At 42.5% G+C, this 23540-nt stretch overlaps 1 protein-coding gene across 1 annotated transcript in view; it reads left to right on the top strand.

Annotated features, from left to right (window-relative positions):
• Positions 1 to 23540, top strand: part of C8A (complement C8 alpha chain) — a 438546-nt gene that overhangs the window by 355456 nt on the left and 59550 nt on the right. The window contains exon 10 of the mRNA XM_078670076.1: positions 18288 to 18510. Coding sequence (XP_078526202.1) covers positions 18288 to 18510 — 223 coding nt within the window. The remainder of the gene's footprint in view (positions 1 to 18287; positions 18511 to 23540) is intronic.

The following is a 23540-nucleotide window of genomic DNA, read 5'->3' as shown; positions in this document are numbered from 1 at the left end:
TAGTATAACTGTGTATGTAGTGTTAGTATGCGTTTATAGTATATAGTTAGTGGGAAGCAAACTACTCACCCCTACTGGTCTGAAGACTCGGGGATTAAACCGTGAGCCTAAATTGTGAGCTCATTGCTGTAAAGTGATATGCTCTGGGTGCTGTTGCATACCTGTCGAAATAGTGTTAGTTTGCGTTTATACAATAAGGGGAGTGAGACGCGAACTCCTCACCCCTACTGGTCTGCAGACTCGGGGATTAAACCGTAAGCCTAGATTGTGAGCTCATTGCTGTAAAGTGATGTGCTCTGGGTGCTGTAGCATACCTGTGGAAGTAGTGTTAGATTGTGTTTATACAATATAGGGAGTGGGAAGCGAACTACTCACCCCTACCGGTCTCAAGACTCGTGGATGAAACCATGAGCTCATTGCTGTAAAGTCATTTGCTCTGAGTAGTATTCCAATGTAAGTCATAGTAGAATGTTAGTATGTAATTCTACTAGAATGTAAGTATGTAATGTTAGAATGTAGGGCTGTCATGAGGGGAAACTTCTTTGTACACGGTGCTGGAGAAGACGGTTGCCTTGCTGTCTGCTCCTGTTGGTGGCTGTTTCAGGTGTCTTGTTTTCGTGTAATAAATCTACTTATCGGATCCACTGCTGTCTGCTTCTTCACTACATAAATTTGGAGACGAGCTGGAGAAGGTAAAAAGAAGGCAGCACTCACCGATATTTCAAAATTGCTTGTGTTGTGCTGAAGACGCGTTTTCTTCGTGTAGCTGTTTCTACTTATCCCAGGGTCGTCTGCTTATTGAACTATTTCATCCGACTTCTGGTAGGATTTATATATTTAGATTTTGAGCTTCCTTTGCCTCTTCACTACACTCTATTCGCTGTACTACACGTGTGCAAGGAGTGTTAGTATGCGTTTATACTAACCAATGCATCATGGTCCTAGGGAGCGCGACCTCCTAGGCGCAGCTCATACAATGTCCTGGGGTGTGCATCCGCAGGACATTTGTGTTTGCTATTATAGGGTGGGTGCATGGCTTCCACCCTCTGATAGCAAATCCTTGTTTGACTAGTTGAAGCGAGAGGGGGAATACCTTGTATCGCTTTAATTGAGCAATTCCGGATGGTAAAAATGGAGAGAAAAAAAAAAGTGGGTCTCACCCGTTCATTTAAATGAGGCCCCTGGTGGGTAATGTTCCGGGGGCCAATCCTATTATTATATTGCGGAGTCTCTGTAGGACTGGGGTTCTTAATGTCACATGTAAGTAAGGCGCTGGTGGGCAGAGAGCAGTTTTGCAGCCTATGGGACAGTCACCTTCCCGGGCATTGTTTACTAATTGTTCGGGGCGTTCGTGGCCAACTAAAATCCGGGATCGCCACCCTCCTGGGCTTTACTTGAATATGCAGGGTTGGCCTCGGCAGTACCTGAAGCCTCGGTCGTCCTAGGCAGTGCCTTATTGGTTCTGTAATCACATGGGCAGTACTCATGGTGTTATAAAGTGATACACTCATAGAACCCTTGCAGTTGTAGAATTACCCAGGCTTCATTTGTGTAATAGTCAGTTGGATTATGTTTGGTAGGTGCACCACAAAATACAAAGGTTATCCCTCATAATCTCCTATAAACAGACGATTTTCACAATAAACTATAGACAAGTGTTGTCAGAAAAAGAAGACCTATACACTCAATTATTTATTGGAAAAAAAATAACCTTTATTGAAACACAAATAAATGGAAACGTAAGTTTATTAGGACAAACAACAGTATAACATAAAAAACGTGGGTTGGACTCCTGTGGAAGCAGCGTACAAAACCTGCAAGACAAAAATTAAACATAAGTATGTGTGCCCTGTGGAAGAGGTAAAGAAAGGTAGTCCGAATGAAAGGACGATAGTGAGTATGGGAGGGAAAGGGAGTGGGTGGAAGGGAGAAGGGGAGGGAGAGTCAAAAGAAGAGAGGGAGGAGGACACAGAGCGTCGGCCTACTGCACCCAGCCCTCAGGGTTTACCCTCCCGTCACTCATTTGTTTGGGACGCTGGGGTCCGCGAAAAAGTGTGGTCCAGCAAGTCCATATGAATGAGGCCAGAGATTACATTATTAGCTATGGGAAAATCGCTTGCCTGCACCTATGCACCCAGGATGCTGCATCCCAGCCCCTTCCCCCGCACTGTGCTCAATGGTAGGTCCTGCGCACCAAGGCTTCACTGCTCACCTGCCACCATCGGTGTGTCCAACGACGTGTTGGTGCAAGCTCCGAGTCCGGGGTACATTTGTGGGGTAGGAGAGCAGGTCTCCGGTCAGGGACGGTGTCTTGATACCACGATGGAAGGCATCAGAATGCCCAGGGCATCATTGCGGGGTGAGCTCCCGCTCCGCCCATTTTGGGTCAATAAACTCAGTGTCTGCAAAGGGAGAAATATTTTAATGGTGGAAACGTTTGGAGGTAAATGAAGGTTTATTTCAAGCTTAATAGAAAACAGCAGTTGAGTGCATCCTTTGTTTTTGTTAGTGGTAATCGTGGTTCAAAGAGGAGTTGGAGTGCACAAGAATACACAAGGTTAAATAATAATATGTTATATGACGGTTCACATGGAAAGGAACAGAGCGCATGGTAGGAGCATAATGTACACATGTAATGCAGTAGCGGAAGGCTGTGTGCATGTACCCTTAGTAATGAGCTCACTACAGTGCCATAAAAGCCAACGCCACGTGTCTGTAGGGCAGCGCTGCCCACTGGCTCTGGCCTACAGTATGGTTCAGCAGGTCTTTAAAATGAGACAGAGATGAGACTGAATCAGGTTAGATCACATTATTATGTACTGCAACATCGCTTGTTCGCAACTGCACACTCAGGCTGATGCACCCCACCCCACCCCTCCCTCAGCACTGCGCTCAACACGTTTCTGTAGGGCAGCACTGCCCACTGGTTGAGGCCTACAGTACGGTCCGGCAGGTCTTTAAAATGAGACAGAGATGAGACTGAATCAGGTCAGAGATCACATCATTACGCACAGCACCATCGCTTGTTCGCACCTGCGCAGCCAGGCTGATGCACCCCACCCCTCCCACCACACCACGCTCAATTGGAGCCCCTGTGCACCCCGGCCGCACTGCACACCTGCTGTCATTGTTGTGTGTACAAATACTACGGGCAGCAGTGCTCACAATTCAGATGGAGTGTTGGTTGCAGGATGGTGTACACCTCATGGATCCCTTTGGAAATACGACAGGCAGTAGGTTTCACAATTGAGATGCTGTGTTGATTGCAGGATGGTGTACACCTCATGGCTCACATTGTGATATGCGAGGTGGATGCGGCCATATAACCTGATTCAGTGTGGAAGAAGTGGGGCATGTGGTATTGTGGTTATCCTATTTATACGTACGCAAAGTAAGCTGGGCTTGCATACGCCAGGCCAGCGTAGGGGTGTGAATAATTATTCCGGGGACCTGGCGGTTGTTCAGTTCCTGCCTAGCCAGGAAGTATACTTATGTGTGTTTCTTTTGGTAGTTTTGACCACGAAAAATGCGCAATTTACATTAATGAAGCATGTGTTGGGAGGGCGGCAACTATCACTAATGAGATGCTGTTCGAAAAGATTGAATTGCGAACATTACATGTCGTTGTCAAGGTTGTGGATATGCGCAGACACGCATGTCAATGGTGTGCGGTATTATTGAAAGTGTTGCTATTGCGAAGTGTACACATGTGAATGTGCTCGGATGGAGGGAGGATCAGCAGTGAGGCTACGTCATACATAGTGATAACGCTCATTACAGTCAAGCAATGCATTTCAAATGTGAATCTGAAAGTCTCACATATAACACACTACTATATTGGTAAGGCCTGACAACAGAGCATACAGCAAAATAAATCTACACATTGCTGTTTACTGTTTGTCACATGTGATCTATTATGTGCACTCTGCCTGTGGCTCCTGATACTTCTTAGAGCCACCAATACCCAGGCCAAAAGGGAGCACAATAATGTGCACACACACACACCAGGGGCATCGTGTAACACACATATGTTTTTGAATGGAACATTTGAGATGCATGGCCATCACACGTGGAAGGCTAATGTACAGACCATGAATATTGATCAAGATGATCGTTGCATGTTGTGTGTAGTGTAAGATATGTGTATACAGGAAAAAAAATAATCAAAAAAGCTCTCTAAGCAGAATAGGTGTCTCTCATCAAACCCTGTAGAGAGAATGACTAAAATGGGTGGGGTTGTCCAACTGTTACAATGGGAAATGTTATGAAGCAATCAAATGCTTTTTTTTAATGTCACAGGGAAATCGCGCATGGAGCGCGCAAGGAGGCCGAACCCAATGCGATTTTGACAAAATAAATGTATCATAATATAAGTTTATTACAGTTAGAAATATATAAATGTTTAAAATATTTTAGATTATCGCTTGCTCTCATATACTGTTTAAAGTTATTTAGATATACTTTTGAGACAAAAAAAAAACCAAGGGAATGGCGTACCCGGCGCGACACTTTACGTCTGTGACGTAAAACAGGGCCTGGCAGCGTGTACTCGTCGCATATGCAAAGCGCAGTGGGCGTGACCCCATACGTACATGACGTAACACGTGGCTTGGTACTGCGCACCCGTCAGATACCAAAGTAGCAGCTGGGGTGACTTCATGTGTATATGACGTTACGCGGGACGCGGTGCCACAAACTCATCAGTTAAGAAATGCGCATCATTTACGAATTTGTCAATATGGTGGATAGGATTCACGTGGTGATGGAGCTTGGTACGCTACCGGTATGGGAGTGCAGTTTTCTAAAAAACGAAAATATATATACATATTTTTGTGGGAAGATATAAAATATTACATAATTTTTATTTAAAGTTAAAAAAAAAGTATAATAGAGTTCCAAATTATTAAAAAAAATAATAGAAAAAATGTAGTTTTTAAAAACAGAATATGTAATTAAAATTTAAAAAACCTTTGAAATTCACTGAAAAAACCATAGGTTTTACAGACGTTATAGTTAGGAATTAGCATTTAAAAAACCTTAGAAATTCACTGAAAAAAACATAGGTTTCTGGCACGTTATAGTTAGGAAGCATTTAAAAATCCTTAGAAATTCACTAAAGAGGACTTTTGAGATGTCTTTCAGATACGGCTCTGACAGCATGGTAATAAATGACAGCTCTAATCCCATCTGCTGCCTGCAGAGATATCCTGGTGCAAAATCCTGAAGCCTGGCGAGGGGTGTGCAACGCACAGTGACAGTGTGGCTGCTATGTGGGACTATATACAAGTTGGGACTGACTTAAAGTGTGACATGCTTTGAAAGTGGGGAGAGGGCTTGGCCTAACGGCTAAGGCGCTCTACCTCGGACCTGGAGGAACTGGGTTCGAGTCTCGGTAACGACGCCAAAAACCTCCTGTGATTCTGGGCAAATCACTTAATCTCCCCGTGCCTAAAATGAAAGTATGTCCTCATGTAACGTAACTGGTGCTATGTAAAGCGCTCTGATAACTGATTCGGTTCGGTTCTAGTTCGCGCTATATAAAACTCTGCAAAAAAAAAAAAGAGTAAGGACAAGGATTTGTGCCTTTTTATTTTTCTACATAAGAACTCTTTGTGGCATCAAAGTCAATATGGCATCATGACAATATTGACACAATACCTGTCTAGTATGGCAGCCGGAATACAAAGAACATTTTTGCAGTCCTTTCTTGTTTGCCACTACCCTGAATTTACCAATGAGGCGAAAGCATTTACTATTTAAAACCAAACGCTGTGCTCAAAGTACATCCCCTTTTAAGCACTGTGAAAAGATACTGACTGAAATGCGTCTGCATTTAATAAAGTGTATCACAATCTACCCGTGAGTGCACTGCATATGCTGGAGCTGATATATATGTATATATAGTTGTGGGGTCATCCATCAAATCGGGGCTGAGAAAAAAGGGGGGTCCTAAAATGCATTTTTCCTATTCATATTTCCATAGGAGAGTTTGTCACAGCTACATCCCAAAACAGTTAAATGGTTTGGCAGAAAGCTAGATCTTATTCCAGAAAGAGGGCTTTCAGTAATTTGGTGTAAATACAATCAGTACTTTTCTAACAATTAATGCTCAAAAGAATGTTGTATCTAGGGACGCTGAACCCCCTCTCAAGATGAGATCTTATTGGCTGCCATTTGTACAAATAATCCATAGGCAACTACTCTTATAAAAAATAATTTGCTAATTCATTCTAAAGAAGGCTATGTGCACACATGGAAATAGTACATACGATAACCTTTTATTATATCAATATATGGTTAAATCAGTGATTTTCAATGTCTGTACAGTTACATGACAGTTTAGAAACAGTGTAATTTATAACACAACTGTCTCTAATTGGGGTAAGCATACCATGATCAAATGTATTTTATATAAATTCAATTGCACATATGATTTGATACAGTTTGAGTACAATTGTTGCAATCATAACAGCATTTTTCTTATATAATCATTACTAATAGTTGACAATGATAGTTTTTTCATCCATTAATGAAATAAACAATAGAATATTTCAATAAGAAAATCTGTTCTGAAAGACAATAGAGTGGTTTTGATCATGGATGAATCTTCGTGGGATTGAGTCGATCCCACGAAGATTCATCCATTCGATTGTTTATTGTTTATTGCATTAACCGCATGCGCGCTAGCGGAATTCTGCTCCTGTGCTGAGTTTTTTAAAACCGCACTTTACATGACGAGCTGGGCTCGTCATGAGCGTGCAAGGAGGCTACCTCATATCGAGCCCAGCTCGTCATGAGCGTCGAAGGGGTTAATGGAGGAAAAAACTATCCTTGTCAGCTATTATATCAGAAAATGTTATGTTTGCAACTATTGTACCCGAACAATATCAGGTCATATGTGCAATTGAATGTATATAAATTAAATTTCATCATGGCATGTTAACCCAATAAGAGACAGTTTTTTAACTGTCATTTAACTGTACAGACATTGAATACCATTGATTTTATTCATAGTTTGGTATAATGAAAGGTTTTTGTATTTACTGTTTCCATGTGTACACATAGCCTTCTTTAGAATGAATTAGCAATTATTTTATATAATGCTAAGTAAAAGAGTAGTTGCCTAGGGATTATTTGTATAATTGTATTTTCCCTGCCCTGGGAACTGATAACAGTAGCAGGGGGCTACTTCCACCTGGATAACAACAAGGACTGCAACACCGCCTCCCTGCTGGACAACCTCGCCAACCTCGGACTCAAGCAACTGGTGAACACCCCCACCCACTACGCCGGCCACACGCTTGACCCAGTCTTCTCCTCCAGCAAACACGTCTCCTTCAGCCACTCCACCAGACTCCATTGGACTGACCACAGCTGCGTCCACTTCAGCTTCAGAAGAACCAGGACCCACCACCACCCCAAACAGGTCCCTTGCAGAAACTGGAGCAAGATCACCGCTGACCAGCTCACCACCTCCCTCAGCCGGAACTCCCCCGCCAGCACAACGGACCCCAATGAAGCAGCCAACAACCTTACACAGTGGATCATCGACTGCGCAGATGAACTTGCACCACTAAAGACCCCTCCCAGCAGACCCGGCAGCAAGAAAGCCTCATGGTTTACCAACGAACTCAAGAACTCCAAGAAGACCTGCCGCACCCTCGAGAAGGCTTGGTGCATCGACTAGACCACAGACAGCATGATTTCCCTCAAGAACGCCACCCGCAATCACCACCAGCTGATCCGCACCACCAAGAAGTCAGCACTCAAAGAACGACTGGACAACAATGCCCACAACGGCAAGGAACTCTTCAGCATCGTCAAAGAGCTCTCCAACCCCAGCGCCGGAAACAACGACAGCGCTCCCTCGCAAGACCTCTGCCACTCGCTCGCCTCATTCTTCCACCGCAAGATCGCCGAAATACACAACAGCTTCGGGGTACCAACCACGCACCCCACCACCGAACCAACGCCCCCCACCAGCACCCTCCGCGCCTGGACCCCGGTCAGCACCGACGACACCATCAGCACGATGAACACCATCCACTCCGGATCCCCTACCGACCCCTGCCCCCACCACGTTTTAAACAAGGCCGACTCCACCATCGCACCCAAACTCCGGGACATCATCAAAACCTCCTTAAACACCACCACCTTCCCGGAGAGCTGGAAGCACGCCGAGATCAGCGCCCTCCTGAAAAAACCAACAGCTGACCCCTCTGACCTCAAGAACTTCCGCCTCATCTCGCTCCTCCCGTTTCTGGCCATGGTCATCGAGAAGACCATCAACAGACAGCTCGCCGCCTTCATCGAGACGAATGGATCCCTCGACCAGTCACAGTCCGGCTTCCAAGCCAACCACAGTACCGAGACCGCCCTCATCGCAGCCACAGACGACATCAGATCCCTGCTCGACAACGGGGAAACCGCGGCCCTCATCCTCCTGGACCTCTCCGCAGCATTCAACACCATCTGCCACCGCACCCTAGTGCAGCGCCTCAGCAACTCCTGAATCCAAGAGAAGGCACTGGAATGGATCATCTTGTTTCTCACCGGAAGAACCCAGAGAGTCCGCCTCCCCCAGTTCAGATCAGAGGCCACCGAAGTCATCTGCGGCGTACCACAAGGATCATCACTCAGCCCCACTCTCTTCAACATCTACATGAGCCCCCTCGCAGCCATCGCACGCCAACACAACCTCAACATCATCTCCTATGCCGACGACACCCAGCTGATCCTCTCCCTCACCAACCCCGCCATCGCCAGAACCAGCCTACACGAACGGATGAAAGATGTCGCCGACTGGATGAAGAACAGCCGCCTGAAACTGAACTCAGACAAGACGGAAGTCCTCATCCTGGGATCATCACCCACCGCCTGGGACGACTCCTGGTGGCCCCCCGCCCTGGGCACCACTCCCAAGCCAACGGACCACGCACGCAACCTGGGCTTCATCCAGGACTCCTCCCTCTCGATGACCAGACAAGTCAACGCCGTAACATCATCATGCTTCAATACCCTGCGCATGCTCCGTAAGATCTTCCGATGGATCCCCACCGATACCAGGAAGACGGTCACCCAGGCACTCGTCACCAGCCGACTCGACTACGGAAACACCCTCTACGCCGGAACCACAGCCAAACTTCAGAAAAGACTCCAATGCATCCAAAACGCCTCCGCACGTCTCATCCTGGACATCCCCGGACGCAGCCACATCTCCGACCACCTGAGAGACCTGCACTGGCTCCCCGTCAGCAAGAGGATCACGTTCAGACTCCTCACCCACGCACACAAAGCTCTACACGACCTGGGCCCCAAGTACCTCAACAACCGACTGATCTTCTACACGCCCACCCGTCTGCTACGATCGACCAACCTCGCCCTCGCCACCATTCCGCGCATCTGCAGAGCCACCGCCGGAGGAAGATCCTTCTCCTACCTGGCAGCCAAGTCATGGAACTCCCTCCCCACCCACCTTCGGCGAACCCAGGACCATTTCGCCTTCAGGAAGCAACTCAAGGCCTGGCTTTTCGAGCAGTAAACGGACCCCTCCCCCAGCGCCTTGAGACCCGCCCGGGTGAGTAGCGCGCTATACAAATGCTATGATTGATTGATTGATTGATTAATACATGCACTGATCTTATTGGCTGCCACCAGATCAGCAAGGAAGGGGTGGCAGCGATCTTAGAACTCGGGACTCAGTATCTCTCTCCGAGCCAGTATTAGGGCCTCTTTTGGATTGGAAGAGGTTTTAGTGTTGCTTAACAAAGGCGCTGGCGGTAGTGCCCTTTCCGGCTGCACCACCTTCTTGTTTGGTGCAAGCGGGAACCGCATCCTTCTCTGATGGATGTTAAACACCAACTAGCCCCCAGGCACAGAAAAGAGATAGGAGATGGGAGAAGCTAAGAGGGTTGGGGTTGGGGCAGGATGAGAGGTCCGGAACTGAGAGTTGCGTACCCTCTTGGCTAGGACTATTCCTCAATGCGAAAAACCCTTGTGTAGCCCTTTGATTAGAAACTGATGCCAGGAGCAGGGTATCACATAAGCGTTTGCCGAAGCGGTGTGGGAATCTGGTATTCTTAATGCGGATTATGTTGCACGGAGCTCAAGATTTTCATAACAATTTTGGCCCTTCTGTGAGTCTGAATATTTATTGATGATACGGGAAGCTACAATGAACAGTAATATTATGACTTCATTGAAAACAAATGTAGGCAAATTACTAGTGGCATGCTGTTCACACTTGAGGTGCGATTTGGAGTGCTTTTACAATATATTACTTTGCTGTAGTCAATAAATTGACAAGAATGCAAAACCCGGATGCTTGAATCATTTGACATTTGCTATTACAGGCATAATAAACATAACATCTTTTAAGTAAATGTGTTGTCTGGGGATAGAATCTATGATGACTGTAATGCTGTCAACGAGAAAATGTTTCTTCTATGTTTAGTGATTACCAGGTATCACTAACAACCAAAATGGCAACGTTAAGATTGAGAAAGCTTGTCAAATGAGCTTAAGCTGAAATGCTTCTGTTTTATATACTTGGATATGTACTGTGTTGCTGGGCACATGAATTTATGGATTTTGTGCTGTGCAATCTGTTACATTAACAATACAGAGCACTTTCCATCTTGAGCGCAGGTCATCTTTTTGATTGGAAGAGGTTTCTGTGTTGTTTAACAAACATTCTGGTGCTGTGGATATTTATTTTTAGAACTTTGCAGAAGATTTTTAGTGAAATAATGTAGAATGTAGGGATGTGCCACAGTGTGTTCTGCTGGAGTACCACGGTATCCACAGCAACATTTTATTTTAATCTTGGCCCTTTATGAGGTCCATGGGGTCCCCCAATAGTGTCTGAGTGTCAGGGTGTCCCTTACCCGCCCCCTGATATCCTATCTTTTAAACTTTTCTAGGACAAAGGGATCAAGTTCCCCAGGCCTGTAATGGCGAGAACAATATGTTCTTACTGGTTGCTACCACTCAGTTAGAACAGTACCAAAATGCCTGACACAACCATCCAGATATTCCTACCTTTCTAACCCCTTCTTGCTCTCCCAGACCACATCTTAAAACACACAGTTCTTGAAAAGGACTGAACAGATTTACACTAAATCATAAAAAGCACACTTTCTGGGTAAAGTTCTAACTGTCTGGTAAATTTGGTGTATTTCAGTCCAGATATTCCGAAATCAAAATTTTCTATGAAAATGAACATTGGCAATCAATTTTTTAAGACTCCTCCTTTTTTCACCCTCCCCCCCCCCCCTCCCCCCCGGATAGTTTTGCATAAAACTGTCTTGGAAAAAGCTGAGGTGGATTAACTTTTGTTTTAGATCATTTTGTGCAGATTCGTCAAACAGCATAAAGCTATCGGTGAAACATAAAAAGCTAATCCTGTGGTAACTCTGACCATCACTGTATGGATGGCAAGCAAATAGCTTCTTACAATGTAAATATAATGGTAGATGATACTCTACAGGTGATATTCTTGTAGGTCGTATTTTTTACCATAATATTATGACTTGCCCTCGTCATAACCATAAATGTGTGGGATGAACTAATTCCATTGGCTCAGTTTTAATTGTGGCTTCTGCTGTAAATAGGATAGGGCCTATAAATGGGCATACCTTCCTTTAACGGCTGGCATGCTTGGAAAAGGACATTTTCTATGGCTATGAAGAAATTGGGTTCTTTTCCTTCTCAGCCTTGTGTAGGGCTGACAGCAGGGGAGCAACTTCATGTTCGTGGTACCTGGATTAAATAAGTAACATACATCAAGCCAGTGGAATAATCAATCCACGTAGTTTAATTTTGTTAATGCAGCCAGTTAGTAGAAAAACGAGAATGTTGTCAGTCTTCACTATTGTGAGTGTTACTGAATCTCGAGCGAAATGTCTGCTGCTTAGGAAGTCAGTTAACGTCTTGCAATTCATTGTCAAACACTGTTGCTTTCTCTCACTGAGTGTAGTTTTTAGGGGTGTTGTCCATTGGATTTGTCTAGTGAGAGGACATTTTTTGTAGTAATGAGATCGAAAGTTGATATCGGTGGGCATCAAACCCAGTGACCATGGAGACGCTTAAAAGGGGCTAAAGGAAAGTTGGAATAATGCCACAACAATCGAAGGGTAACCCCTCACCCATGAAAATGGTAGACAATGTCCAAATAGACAACAGGTGTAACACAACAATAACGCTCTGTTGGGAAAGTTGAGACAGAAAGTCTCAGAAACGTCAAGTGCTGGAAGGCACAATGAACACTAATAACTCTCTCAGAACACTCACACCTTTTCAGACACTCACTGTACACGCTATACAATATTCAAGTGTCAAATTGGAAGCTAAATATACTCTGGACCCTTATCAAAGTTATTTTCTTTTATCCAAATAGTTCTAAGGAACAGCAGCAACTTTGAATTAAACATGATCCTAATAAAAAAATTAGAACGTGGTATGGCATTTGAGACATTTCTCTTGTCTCCTGTCTGGGTTTCCTGTTCCAAAGGTAAGCATTATAGGTGTCACAGATTATTAGATGTCACCATTATGAGGTGTAAGGCCATTAACCCCTTGCATGCGCTGCACATTTTTGCGCTGTGCGAGCAATCTTAAAAGTGGGCAGGATTCAGACGGCCCCCGGCCGTCCTACGCACACGCCCACCGTGACGCATGACGGCCGGGGGCCGTCATGAGCATGCAAGGGGTTAAATTATGCTTGTGGATTTCTGGCAGCTACTGGATCTCACTGGCACAGAAGTAGGCTAAGGGCCTGATTACGAGTCTTCCAGTTCAAGGAAAGCCAGTCTTGTGGGGGCGTGGCATTGGTGGTCCAGCCACCGAAACATCAGTGGTCGGTCCACCCCATTAAATGTTGGGCGAGCAGTTCGGCATTGCACCACCACAACCACCAGTAATCAGAGATCCCTGGTGGCGGTGCTACGGTCTTAAGGCCGCAATATGCTTGTGGGACTGCCGCGGACCAAGCAAGCTTAATAAGAGTTTCCTCTCCGACGCGGTTTTCATGGCGGTTCCTCTTCCATGAAAACCGTGGCAGAGAAGAAACAAAGGGGACCCTACAGGGGACCCTGTCGCCTCTGGGCCATGGGGTGCATTCAGGGGGGTAAACATGTTGTGCACCCCTGTGTGCATGCACCCCAGTACCTGCACGGCATGGACTGCACTCTGCCTTTGATGTTGCCATTGCAGTGTCTACTTTCAGAGGGACCACCGTGGGACCTCCAAAGAAACTCCTGCCACACAATAGAAACACTTGTAATCTGGCAGACGCTGCTCACGCGGCACTGGCAGTGCTGGATCATGGCATTGGCATAACGACCAATCCACCACCACAAAAATTCATAATCGGGCACTAAATGTTGTGGAGAACCTCTATGTTCACTTATCTAAAATTATGTTATGGTTTCATCTGCTTCATGTTATGATGGGGAAGATAGCTGACACTGATACAAACCTTATTTCTGCATCAGGAATACATAACTGAAGTGACCAGGATGTCCTGTCAACATCTTGCACTTTCTAGTGTATTAAACAAATGCTTGATTCTTTCTCTTACTTTGCTGCGTTAGTGTGTTAGAGGAGAAAAAGGTCTTACTTGAGGGGTATTTTTCCTAAGAAATTTCTGCTACCATTTTGTCCGAGTGTTTCCTCCTTATACTAGTCCTCCTGATCGCCAGCAGAGCCACAAATCTGGCTTCCATGGAAAATGAGGAACTGAGTGGCCTGCCCTGTCACATAGGCCAGGGACCATGTATTGCGTATGATGCATGTGTGAATCCTTTTCCATACTAGGCACCTATGCATATCTTGCTTCAGCATCTGATTTACATTTCCAGAGAATCTACTGAGGAAGCAAACAATAATCTATGAATTTAGAAAATCTGTGAAATATTAGCCATGTTGTCCATGGAACTCCATTCCACATATATGCATCATAAAATGACAGTCTGATGGGTTAAATAATGGTGCCTGGTCTCTATAACCATTTGTAACCTGTTTATGAATGACAGATACGATGGAGTAAAGATTACAGTTAAAGTTGCCATGGGATTTATGATTTTGTGATGCTGCTTTTCCATAATGCTGCTTTTGATTTATGTGCATCATTCTGTCTTTATTTGCTGTAACCCGATATGCTGGGATTAATGACATTTATTTTAAAAAGGGAATCTAAAACAGTTTTTGGTGGGTGGTATCTGTAGTAATTATACTCGCACACGATGTGGGTTTATAAGATGTATCTTATAATCAAGAAGGCAGCTTAACATCCACCTAACTGGAAAGCGACCAGTTTACTCAACCGTCACCGACGAATCCCCAAAAGGAATCTCCCTGCAACATTTTTATTCCAAGTTCTCCGTTCCTAAGCAGAATACTACACACATTCCCCTTTTTAACAAACCCCCCAAAAAATAAAATATTAGTAAATACAATAAAAGAACTAACCACAAAGAAAAATAACTATATACACAATAATAGTGATACAACTTATACATATAACTCCAAAAGCAAAATAGAAATACTTAATACTTTTCCTCCCTTCCATGACTTGTCCTTCCTTCACTGATTGATTATCAAGTTCATGATTTCCTAAATTCATAGTTGGCGCAGAGTCCTTCCCAATAAGTATCTTGTGTCTACTAACATCAGGTTCACTGATTCCCGGAACATTTAGACCATCATAAATGTCACTAGAACCAGAAACCCATTCACTATCACCAATAAGCTCACTATGTCGATCCTCCCTACACAGTGTTACCCTGTCCTCCGAAACCTTCGTACATTCATCATCCATACCAACATGTGTGTTTTCTTCAACTCAATCAGTAGACCCGTCTCTATTCAATAAATTATCTTTACACACAGAAATACGTCTAAAATTCCATATTTTCCCACCTTCCACTCTCACAGCTTTACTAAAAACCTCAAGCACTCTCACAGGATCAGACCATTTAGATAACTTAATGTTTATCATACCATCCAGTTTTACATGGACCATGTCACCCGCCCCCAACTTCAACCCCTTCAGCCGACCCTTAGAACCATCACTCCTCATTTTCTCGTGACACTTCTTAACACGCTCCCTAACTTTAGCAAAATCCACAAATGTGTCATGCAAATTCTTTTCTTTCAACCACCATGGCATACGTTTAGATCCTGGTTTCCTGGCCCGTAACATTTCAAACTGTGATAAACCTGTGACCGAATTGAGCGACGTTCTCTACGTCAACAAAGTAGCTCGTAAAGCTTTTTTCCACTGAATACTACTTTTAATTGCTAACTGAATAGATTCCTTAATAACCCTGTTGAAGTGTTCTACTTGATGAATGGCCTTAGGATGATTGTTAGACACCTTTTTAGGTAGAACACCACATCTCCTAAGAAATAAATCCAACTCCCTGCTTATAAATTGTGGATCATTTTCAGAAATAAGTTCCTCAGGTAACCCTTTGTGACAAAAAATATCATTTAAAAAGTCTATGACTTCCACAGATGTAATCGTTTCCACTATTTTCAACTCTGGCCACTTGTAGAAGTAATCCACAACCACTAAAGCATACAAATCCTTGACAGGATGTGTTCCAAATGGACCCAAATATCAATCCCTAATTTCTTTCAGGGACCCAGAGCATATTCAATGGTAGTCATATTAACTGTTAACAGTTTGGCTGACTTATTACTGTTTGCACAGGGACCACACTCCCTCAACCACCTGTCAACCATGCTGTCAACACCAGGCCACCAGTAAAATTCATGTATCCTCCTTTTGGTGTTAGACCTTTCCGTAAGAACCTCATGAGCCAAAGCACAAATCACCTTGCTTAGTTTCTGTGGCAGTGCAATTTTGTGTCCCCTGATAATGCCATGCAAAAACTTACTTTCCTCTCTAATTTTGAAAAAGGAGGCCAATTCCTCACTCAATTACCTCTCTTCCAGCCAACCTTTATACAAAAATTCCTGACCTTCGCTCTAAATGCAATCCTCTTGCATAGCTTATTTCCATTCAATTTATGTGGGGAGTTTCTCTCTTACCAAGCCTCTCAGTAGTAATGTTCATGCAATATTGGTCTGATAATGAAAGTCTGCTGTGTGGGGAGGTGAGAAGAAATTAAAAGTCCTCAAATGTGAACGTGTGTGTGAATAGACCTACATAAATCCCACACGCTGGGAATCGTTTCAGCCTTCCGGCAAATTCCATTTGTGAGGTTTGAATGCATATTGGGGATCAGATCACGTAACATCTACCCAAATAGTATTAGGTGCCAACTAGACTAAAATAGATAGCATGTGTGTGTTTTGTTATTAACTGGCACTTTGGGTGATGTCATGTCATTAATTGTTATATTGGGGATGCCTGTTGCATATCATGGCATTGCCCAATATATAGAGAATATGTATTGCATATCACATCATTTACTGGAACATGGTTGATACCGAGTACACTATGTGCTTTTAGTGGCATATGGTAGGAGTATCAACTAAGGCTGATATTGGCCTGGCTTGTGTTCCAATCCAAACCCTTCAGGTGATATGCATGTGGCTGGTCCCTGGCTAGAGTAGCAATGTGGGTAAAAGAAACAATGGACTGAAACACAGCCCAGGTGATGATCAGTAGCTGAGACTTATATAAGCATTTCACCATTCATCTTTGTATTTCAGTATGGGGGAGAATAGCCTCGGCAACATCATAGCACTGGCTGTCATAATTGGAATTACGTATTATACATTGTGGCATTAACTTGCCTAGCTGCCAAGGGAATATCTCAGTGTGCACTTTCAGTCAGTCTAATTTTTATAAAATAGCTTTTGCATTCTGTAGCACAGATTTTTGCATTTTTCTTTCTTTGGACTTTCTACAGACAACTTTTGTTATCTCTCACAGGTGCATTATAACTAATACTTTAATATATTTTTGGAGTGGGATTTGGGTCTTGCCTTTGGTTATAACTGGACTGCTTCTTTGTCCATTTCAGTCCCCTGATGCTGGTTTGATGGCATTCCTCATTATTATTGTGGTAGTCTCTCCCCTTTAGGATTAAAGTATCACCCTTGCTTTTGATTGATTGTATGAATCCATCCACGGCTGACATTACAGAACATTTTTTTGCATTTATTGAGTGACAGTTCAGAATTAGCTGTGGATGGGAGTCATATCCTCTCTCTCTCTTATTACACACTCTCTCTCTGCGCTCCTTTCTCTCTCCTGCAGTATTTCTCCTACGCATTTTCTCCATGTTTGCGCCACTCTATCTTTCTGTCTCTCTCTCTTCTGCTTTCTGCCTCCATACGTGATCTCTCATCCCACTGCATTACCACAACTGTCATCACCAGTTCCCCTGCCCTACTCCCTCCACCCTAGACACCAAAATCTATGGCAGCTTGGTTTCGCTTTGTCGGTGTTCAGCCTCTTCTTTCTTCCTTGCCACAATGTCCTCCTGCTGCTAGCCACTTTTGGCTTTCTCAATGCTTGGTTGGAAAGTTGTGCCAGAACTGGCAAAGCCCATAGCTGCAGCTGGCCAGCTTGAAATTGTATTTGTATGTATATTTTGAAGATGGCCATCATGTTGCATGTGGATACAATGTGGCGGTCATTAAGAAGAATAAGAAACAAAAGTGTCAAGGTGTCCTAACATTATTTTCAATACTTTGAAGATGGCCTTGATGTTGTGTCTATATATACTGTGGCAGCCATCTTTGACGAATAAAAAATAACATTCCTAACTGCTTGGCAGCCCTGCTGGAGTTGCCCATTCCTACAAAACATTTTAAAAAAACATTCCAGGCACTGGCAAGGCAGGAATAATGGTCACCGGAGTTTTCTCAATGAAAAAGATGTGTTAGGTAACCTAGAGTAACTGAAAGTGTCACACACAACATGTGAAAAATAGCAAGGAAAATCTTGTATTAATTTTAACTGCTAATATTTAATTTGGGTAACGTTTAATTTAAATATTTGTGTCCACTGAGCCAATATAGAAGATAATTATCCACATAACAACCATTCTTAGACCAACCCTGTAAAGAAAATTAAGCATAAACTGGTGTGCCACTTTTTATTTGAATGTAAACACAAGCAACCACACAAATGATTTGCCCTTGCTGGGATTTATCAATAAGACACAGTTTTGTTTCTTGCACAAGGCATTAGGCCATTTGGCAGCTAAGAATCACATATAAATACATAAACCAAATGAAATTGCATTCCTCTTCTTTCCTGGCGGGAGCAATACAGAGACAATCTAACTTGTTGCACCTATTCACAGCTCCAGCCCATATATGAAATCCTTCTAAGGTCTAACCTGAAAAACATCGAAGCCAAGCAGCAGAATATGAAGAGAGCTCTGGACGAATATCTGAATGAGTTCAATGCATGCCGCTGCGGCCCATGCCAGAACAACGGAGAACCGATACTTATTGGAACCAACTGTATATGTCAGTGTCCAAATCAGTTTGATGGTGTTGCATGCGAGAAGACTTCACGAACAGGTATGCAAACAAAATGAACATTTCAGCACACCTCTCAGGTTCATTCTGTTGTAGAGTCGTGGACAGATTACATTCTGCAAAGCTGTAGTGTGCGCCCGATTGTCTAATGAATCTCTGTTTTGTGCCATATTACGTGGTGCGCAAAATTTGCACGTCATAGAGCTGGCATACTTTGTGCTCCTAATAAGAGGTTGCTTCTGAATCTCAATTTTACACTATGTAATTCATACAATGTTTGGGTGCTCTGGCAGACAAATCTTAGTATGCCTTTTGAGTCCAACGGGTTGATGGCACGAGATTACCAGTCTAGGTTATTTTCTAAAACACCATACTTACCTGGGCCCATAAACATACACACTATTTGATCGGTAATCTATTTTCCTGCCTATCAGAGTTTTAATCTTCAATTATGATTCATACCTGTACACCATGACTTACCAATTCCATGTCATTCCTAATTTAATTCCTTAGGCTAATGGATCAAGCTGTTAGAATAATAGGTAGAAAAATAACAATATACCTTATTTCATGAAAGGTCACAGACTCAGGAAAGTTTTAAACACTTTATCTATGCAATATTTTGTGAGTCAAGTACCAAAACAAAGCAGTTAATGACTTTTCAAGCAGGAACATAATGATAAAAATAAAAATCTTTAGAGACTTAGTAAAATTTCTAGACATTGGTACCTGGGAAGGGTGAGAAAGGGAAACGGTACAAAAAGATACCACACAGATTTATATTTACCTAGAATGGTGCGAGGACCTACTCCTGGCCAAGGGCTGGAGAAAAGGAGGGCTCCCGACTAATCAGGTGCCAACAGGTCAGGACAGGTAGCAGACAGGACAGGTAACCTCCGCTAAGTGCAACACCAGCATCACACCCCTCTCTGCGGCTACTCTCATTCCCCTTCTAGATGACAGTCTTCTCCCGAATCTTCTTTCAGAGTGCTCAACCAGCCCTCTGAGTTCTGTGACATCCACGATCTCCTTCAGCATACGTTGGGTCAGTGACAGGTCTGGGACAAGTCGGACAATCTAACTGACTAAGCCTACCTTAGTTACACCATTTCAGAGTATGCGCCACCCCTCTAATGTTGCAAATTCTGTGTATTCCCTTCATTTGACTGGTCAAAAGACGGGGAGAGGTCATCAGGCCATACCAGTATGAGGTAATTTTCCCTTTAGTTCAATTGATTAGGGTTCCCCCCAATAATTTACTTTCCCACGCTTTTATTCCACCCAGCAATGTTTATTTCAATTCATATACAATGTATAAAATGTTTTCAGTTTCTTACTTTCTTCTGGTCAAGAGGTGATTTTCCCAGGCACATCACGGGTAAGAGGAGCTTTGGCAGTCATTCAATAACAGGGCTTCAAGGTTTTCAGTGTTTGAGTGCACATGTACGGGAAATTCAAAATGGAATTTTTAGATACTCTTCAGACCCAAATACGAGCTAATAATAAAGTCAAAGAAGGACATGTTAGAATACGGAAATACATGAATACACTGTATACCACTTATTTCTTCTCTTTCCCCATTATTTTAATTTAACTATAGCATTAATGGTTAAGCAAAACACTAGAGGTTTAGTTCAAGCAAAAGCATATGCATTAGCATGTGAGATATGAAGCACCCATCTTAGCCACTACTGCGCAGCTGCAAAGAATTCCCACCAAAAGCAAAGAGCATCATACTACATAGATGTGGAAGACGTATGCGCAGAAGGGTTCCTGCATTTTCAGCGGCCTTATTAGGACACTCGGGTTACTGTTAGTAAAAGCACATAGGTGAGCTTCCCCTAGATACTAAAAACATTGTGTTATGCAGTAAATAGTAAATTCAAACATGTTGATTAATTTATTACATGTTATTTCGAGGGTGTTGAATACAAGCAAGTTTCTTTATACATACGAAACCTTGCTCAAACAATCCTCTCTTTGATGGTATTCTATACCATCACTAACTACTGAACCAGATGCCAACTTTAGCAGTTTCCCAATTCAATTTTTTCTATTACATTTGTATTTCCCTTTTCCCTTTTCTTTTGGAAACCTTTCATTCTTTTGTAAATATCCCCTTTCAGTTCTTCAAGTTGAATTGCATCATATTTTCGCTTTCTTCCCTTTTTATTTACGGCATACTATTTTCTATTTCTGTAGCATTTTCACCAAATTATTATAATCAAAACAAATAGGGATATTCCCATTATTGGATTCAATATTCGACCTACAATACTTCTTCCGATATTAGAAAACCAACTCTCTACAGAAGAGAGACCATCAGTTAGTCTCTTCTATGCACTGTTAACCTCCAGTGGTTTCAATTATTCTTCCAAATTTGTGATATTTCTGACATATTTTCTCATTTCGAGACTTTTGCCAGGTATGTACGTGCAACAATGTTGCGACTTCAACATTTTACAGACTCTACCCTCTTTTGCCAGTAATATATCAATAGCAAGTCGATTTTGCAAAACCATAGATCTTACCGCAACTAACTCGGTATTAATCAATAAGAAACCTCCAGCAGTGTCAGTCGATAAGGGATCAACTACTGTGGATAATTTACAAATTGTTTGTGTGTTCAGAATTACTCCCACTGAAGGTATTAATGCACTACATATATCTACTACAATTTCTGAAAAGCTAGCTCTTTTCTGTCGTGTTAGTCCATTATTTTCTTCATTGCTTCCAGTGATTCTTTTTACGTGGTACACCTTAGGTAATACTATTGCAAAATAACAACTCCCATACCAATGATCTGCCAGATTAAAGTAAGCTTTGTTCCCACAAACAAAATAGACTGGAGGAAATACTGGATCAGTTCCCCCTTTTAGTCCCCAACCCCAATTATCAGGAAATTGAATAGATTGTTATACTATGTTTTTACCCTATGGAGACAGATGTTCCCTTTCTTTTCAAGGTCCAAGGACATAGCAGCATGAGTTTTGCCAGTTGCAATAAATTCTTCCCTCTCATCCCATTTAGGTATCTGAGGTTTCGGTTCAGTTGCCTTTCTACGGAAATCCTGTCTCCTTTTCTCTTCTGAATTCAAAAACACTTTTTTTCTTCATGTAACTTACATGTTAATTTTTGATTATGTGCTTCAGCTATATCTATTGTCTTCATTGTCGGAAAATATTCTCCCATACATTTTGGCATCTTTACTACTAAGGACAGGGTTCATTTTCTTTCATAAAGGAATTTCAGAAAAAAATCACATCTAAGTTAGAGTAATAATATTGTAACTTTCCAGTTCTATAAAATATACTAGCTAATATACTACATGGAATACCATAAGTCAATGGTAAATGGTGATATGTTACTCCTTCTGCTACTGATGTTGGTAATTTCATACATACATAGCAATCACTAACTTCAGTTGTTTCTACATAGTGTACTAACAGGTTAGCGAAAACATTCAAATCTGTCACATTTCTATTCATACTATGGTGTAATTCTATCTCATCTGGTGCTTCTAATTCTACTCTACTTTGTTTAAGGTTAGCTACCTTACCATGTGTACTGGTGTCATTCTGATTCTTTGCAGACATTAAAAAGGATATGGCTATTGTCAGTCCTAACCATGCTATAAGCACTATCAAGCTACTACATATGCATATTCTACAACATGTCTTTATACATTTTTGTTTCGGTTTTCCAGCAGCTCTATTATCAGCCATTTATGACTATTGGATATTTAATACCCTCTTTGTGACTTTTTACACAGAATATAAACTGTGAATTTATTGTCAACTTGGTCTCACTTCTTCGTCAATTTGATAAGTAGTTAATTATTCATCACTGTCTCCACTTATTTCCAAATTCTCTAAATCTTCGAGAATCACATATGTCTATTCAGGACTCTTGCATTTATTATTCAGTCTTTTTAAACGTGGGCTTCTCCTTCTTGGTTTGCTTGTCAATGGTCTAGATTGACTGGTTATTTGGTCTACTTGTTCTGGTTCCTCACTTATTGATTTGAGGCAATATTTCAGTCTTTTGATAAAACTAGGCCAAGTATCACAAAAGTATCATCCTTTCGTAGTCTTTTAGCTGGCAATTCACATGCTTTAATTTTCTTGTTAACTGCTATTTTGTATTTTGCACAATGTTGGGCAACCTGGTCAGCATATCAATTACCAGCTGCCCCCTTGTCATTTCCAGATTGGTGAGCAGCACACTTGACCACGGCCACTTCTTTTGGTAATTTACTTGCTTCAATCAATTCTTTTACAAAATGTTCATTTTTAATAGGGGTTCTTGAAGAAGTCAAGAAATTCCTTTGCATCCAGAGCTGGCCAAAGTCATGCACAACCCCGTAACCATAATGACTGTCAGTGTATATGGTCACTTTCCAACTATTCCCAATTTTGCAGGCTTTAATTAAAACTATCAATTTGTCTACTTGTGCAGACTTGACTCCTGGTAAATAAGATGCTTCGACTATTCCAGCGAATGTACACAAAGCATAAGCAGTACTCAAACCTGCATCCTCATGACGCATGCACGAGCCATCTACCAACACCTCATGTTCTGGATTCTTTAAAGGTACTTTCTGTACATCTGGGCGGGGTTTAGTACTGTATTCAATGAGGTCGAGACAATCATGTTCGACTTCATCGTTTACTTCCTCAAAGTGTGAGTCAGGTAAAAGGGTTGCTGGATTTAAGACAGTACATATGACTATCGTCACATTTTCTGCACCTACTATAACTTGTTCATACTTAGTCAGCCGACTAGGAGTTAGATATTGCGTTTGTGTTCATGTAAGCAAAATCATGACTGCATGTGGGACATACACTGTCACAGGATGTCCTATTACAATGGATTCACTTTGTTCCAGACTCATGCAAGTTGCAGCTACAGATTTTAAACACCCTAGTTATGCTGATGCCACTGGGTCCAAAGTGGCAGAGAAATATGGCACAGGATGTCACATTAGGCCATGTGTCTGTGTTGGGAATTGAAGAGAACAATTGTCTCTTTCATCACAGAATAATACAAACTCTTTGGAATAATCAGGCAGG

Source organism: Lissotriton helveticus, chromosome 1_2 (genome assembly GCF_964261635.1).
Source record: "Lissotriton helveticus chromosome 1_2, aLisHel1.1, whole genome shotgun sequence".
Lineage (NCBI taxonomy): Eukaryota > Metazoa > Chordata > Amphibia > Caudata > Salamandridae > Lissotriton > Lissotriton helveticus.
The sequence above is the reverse complement of the archived record's forward strand: the minus strand, read 5'-3'. Positions and strand labels throughout refer to the sequence as shown.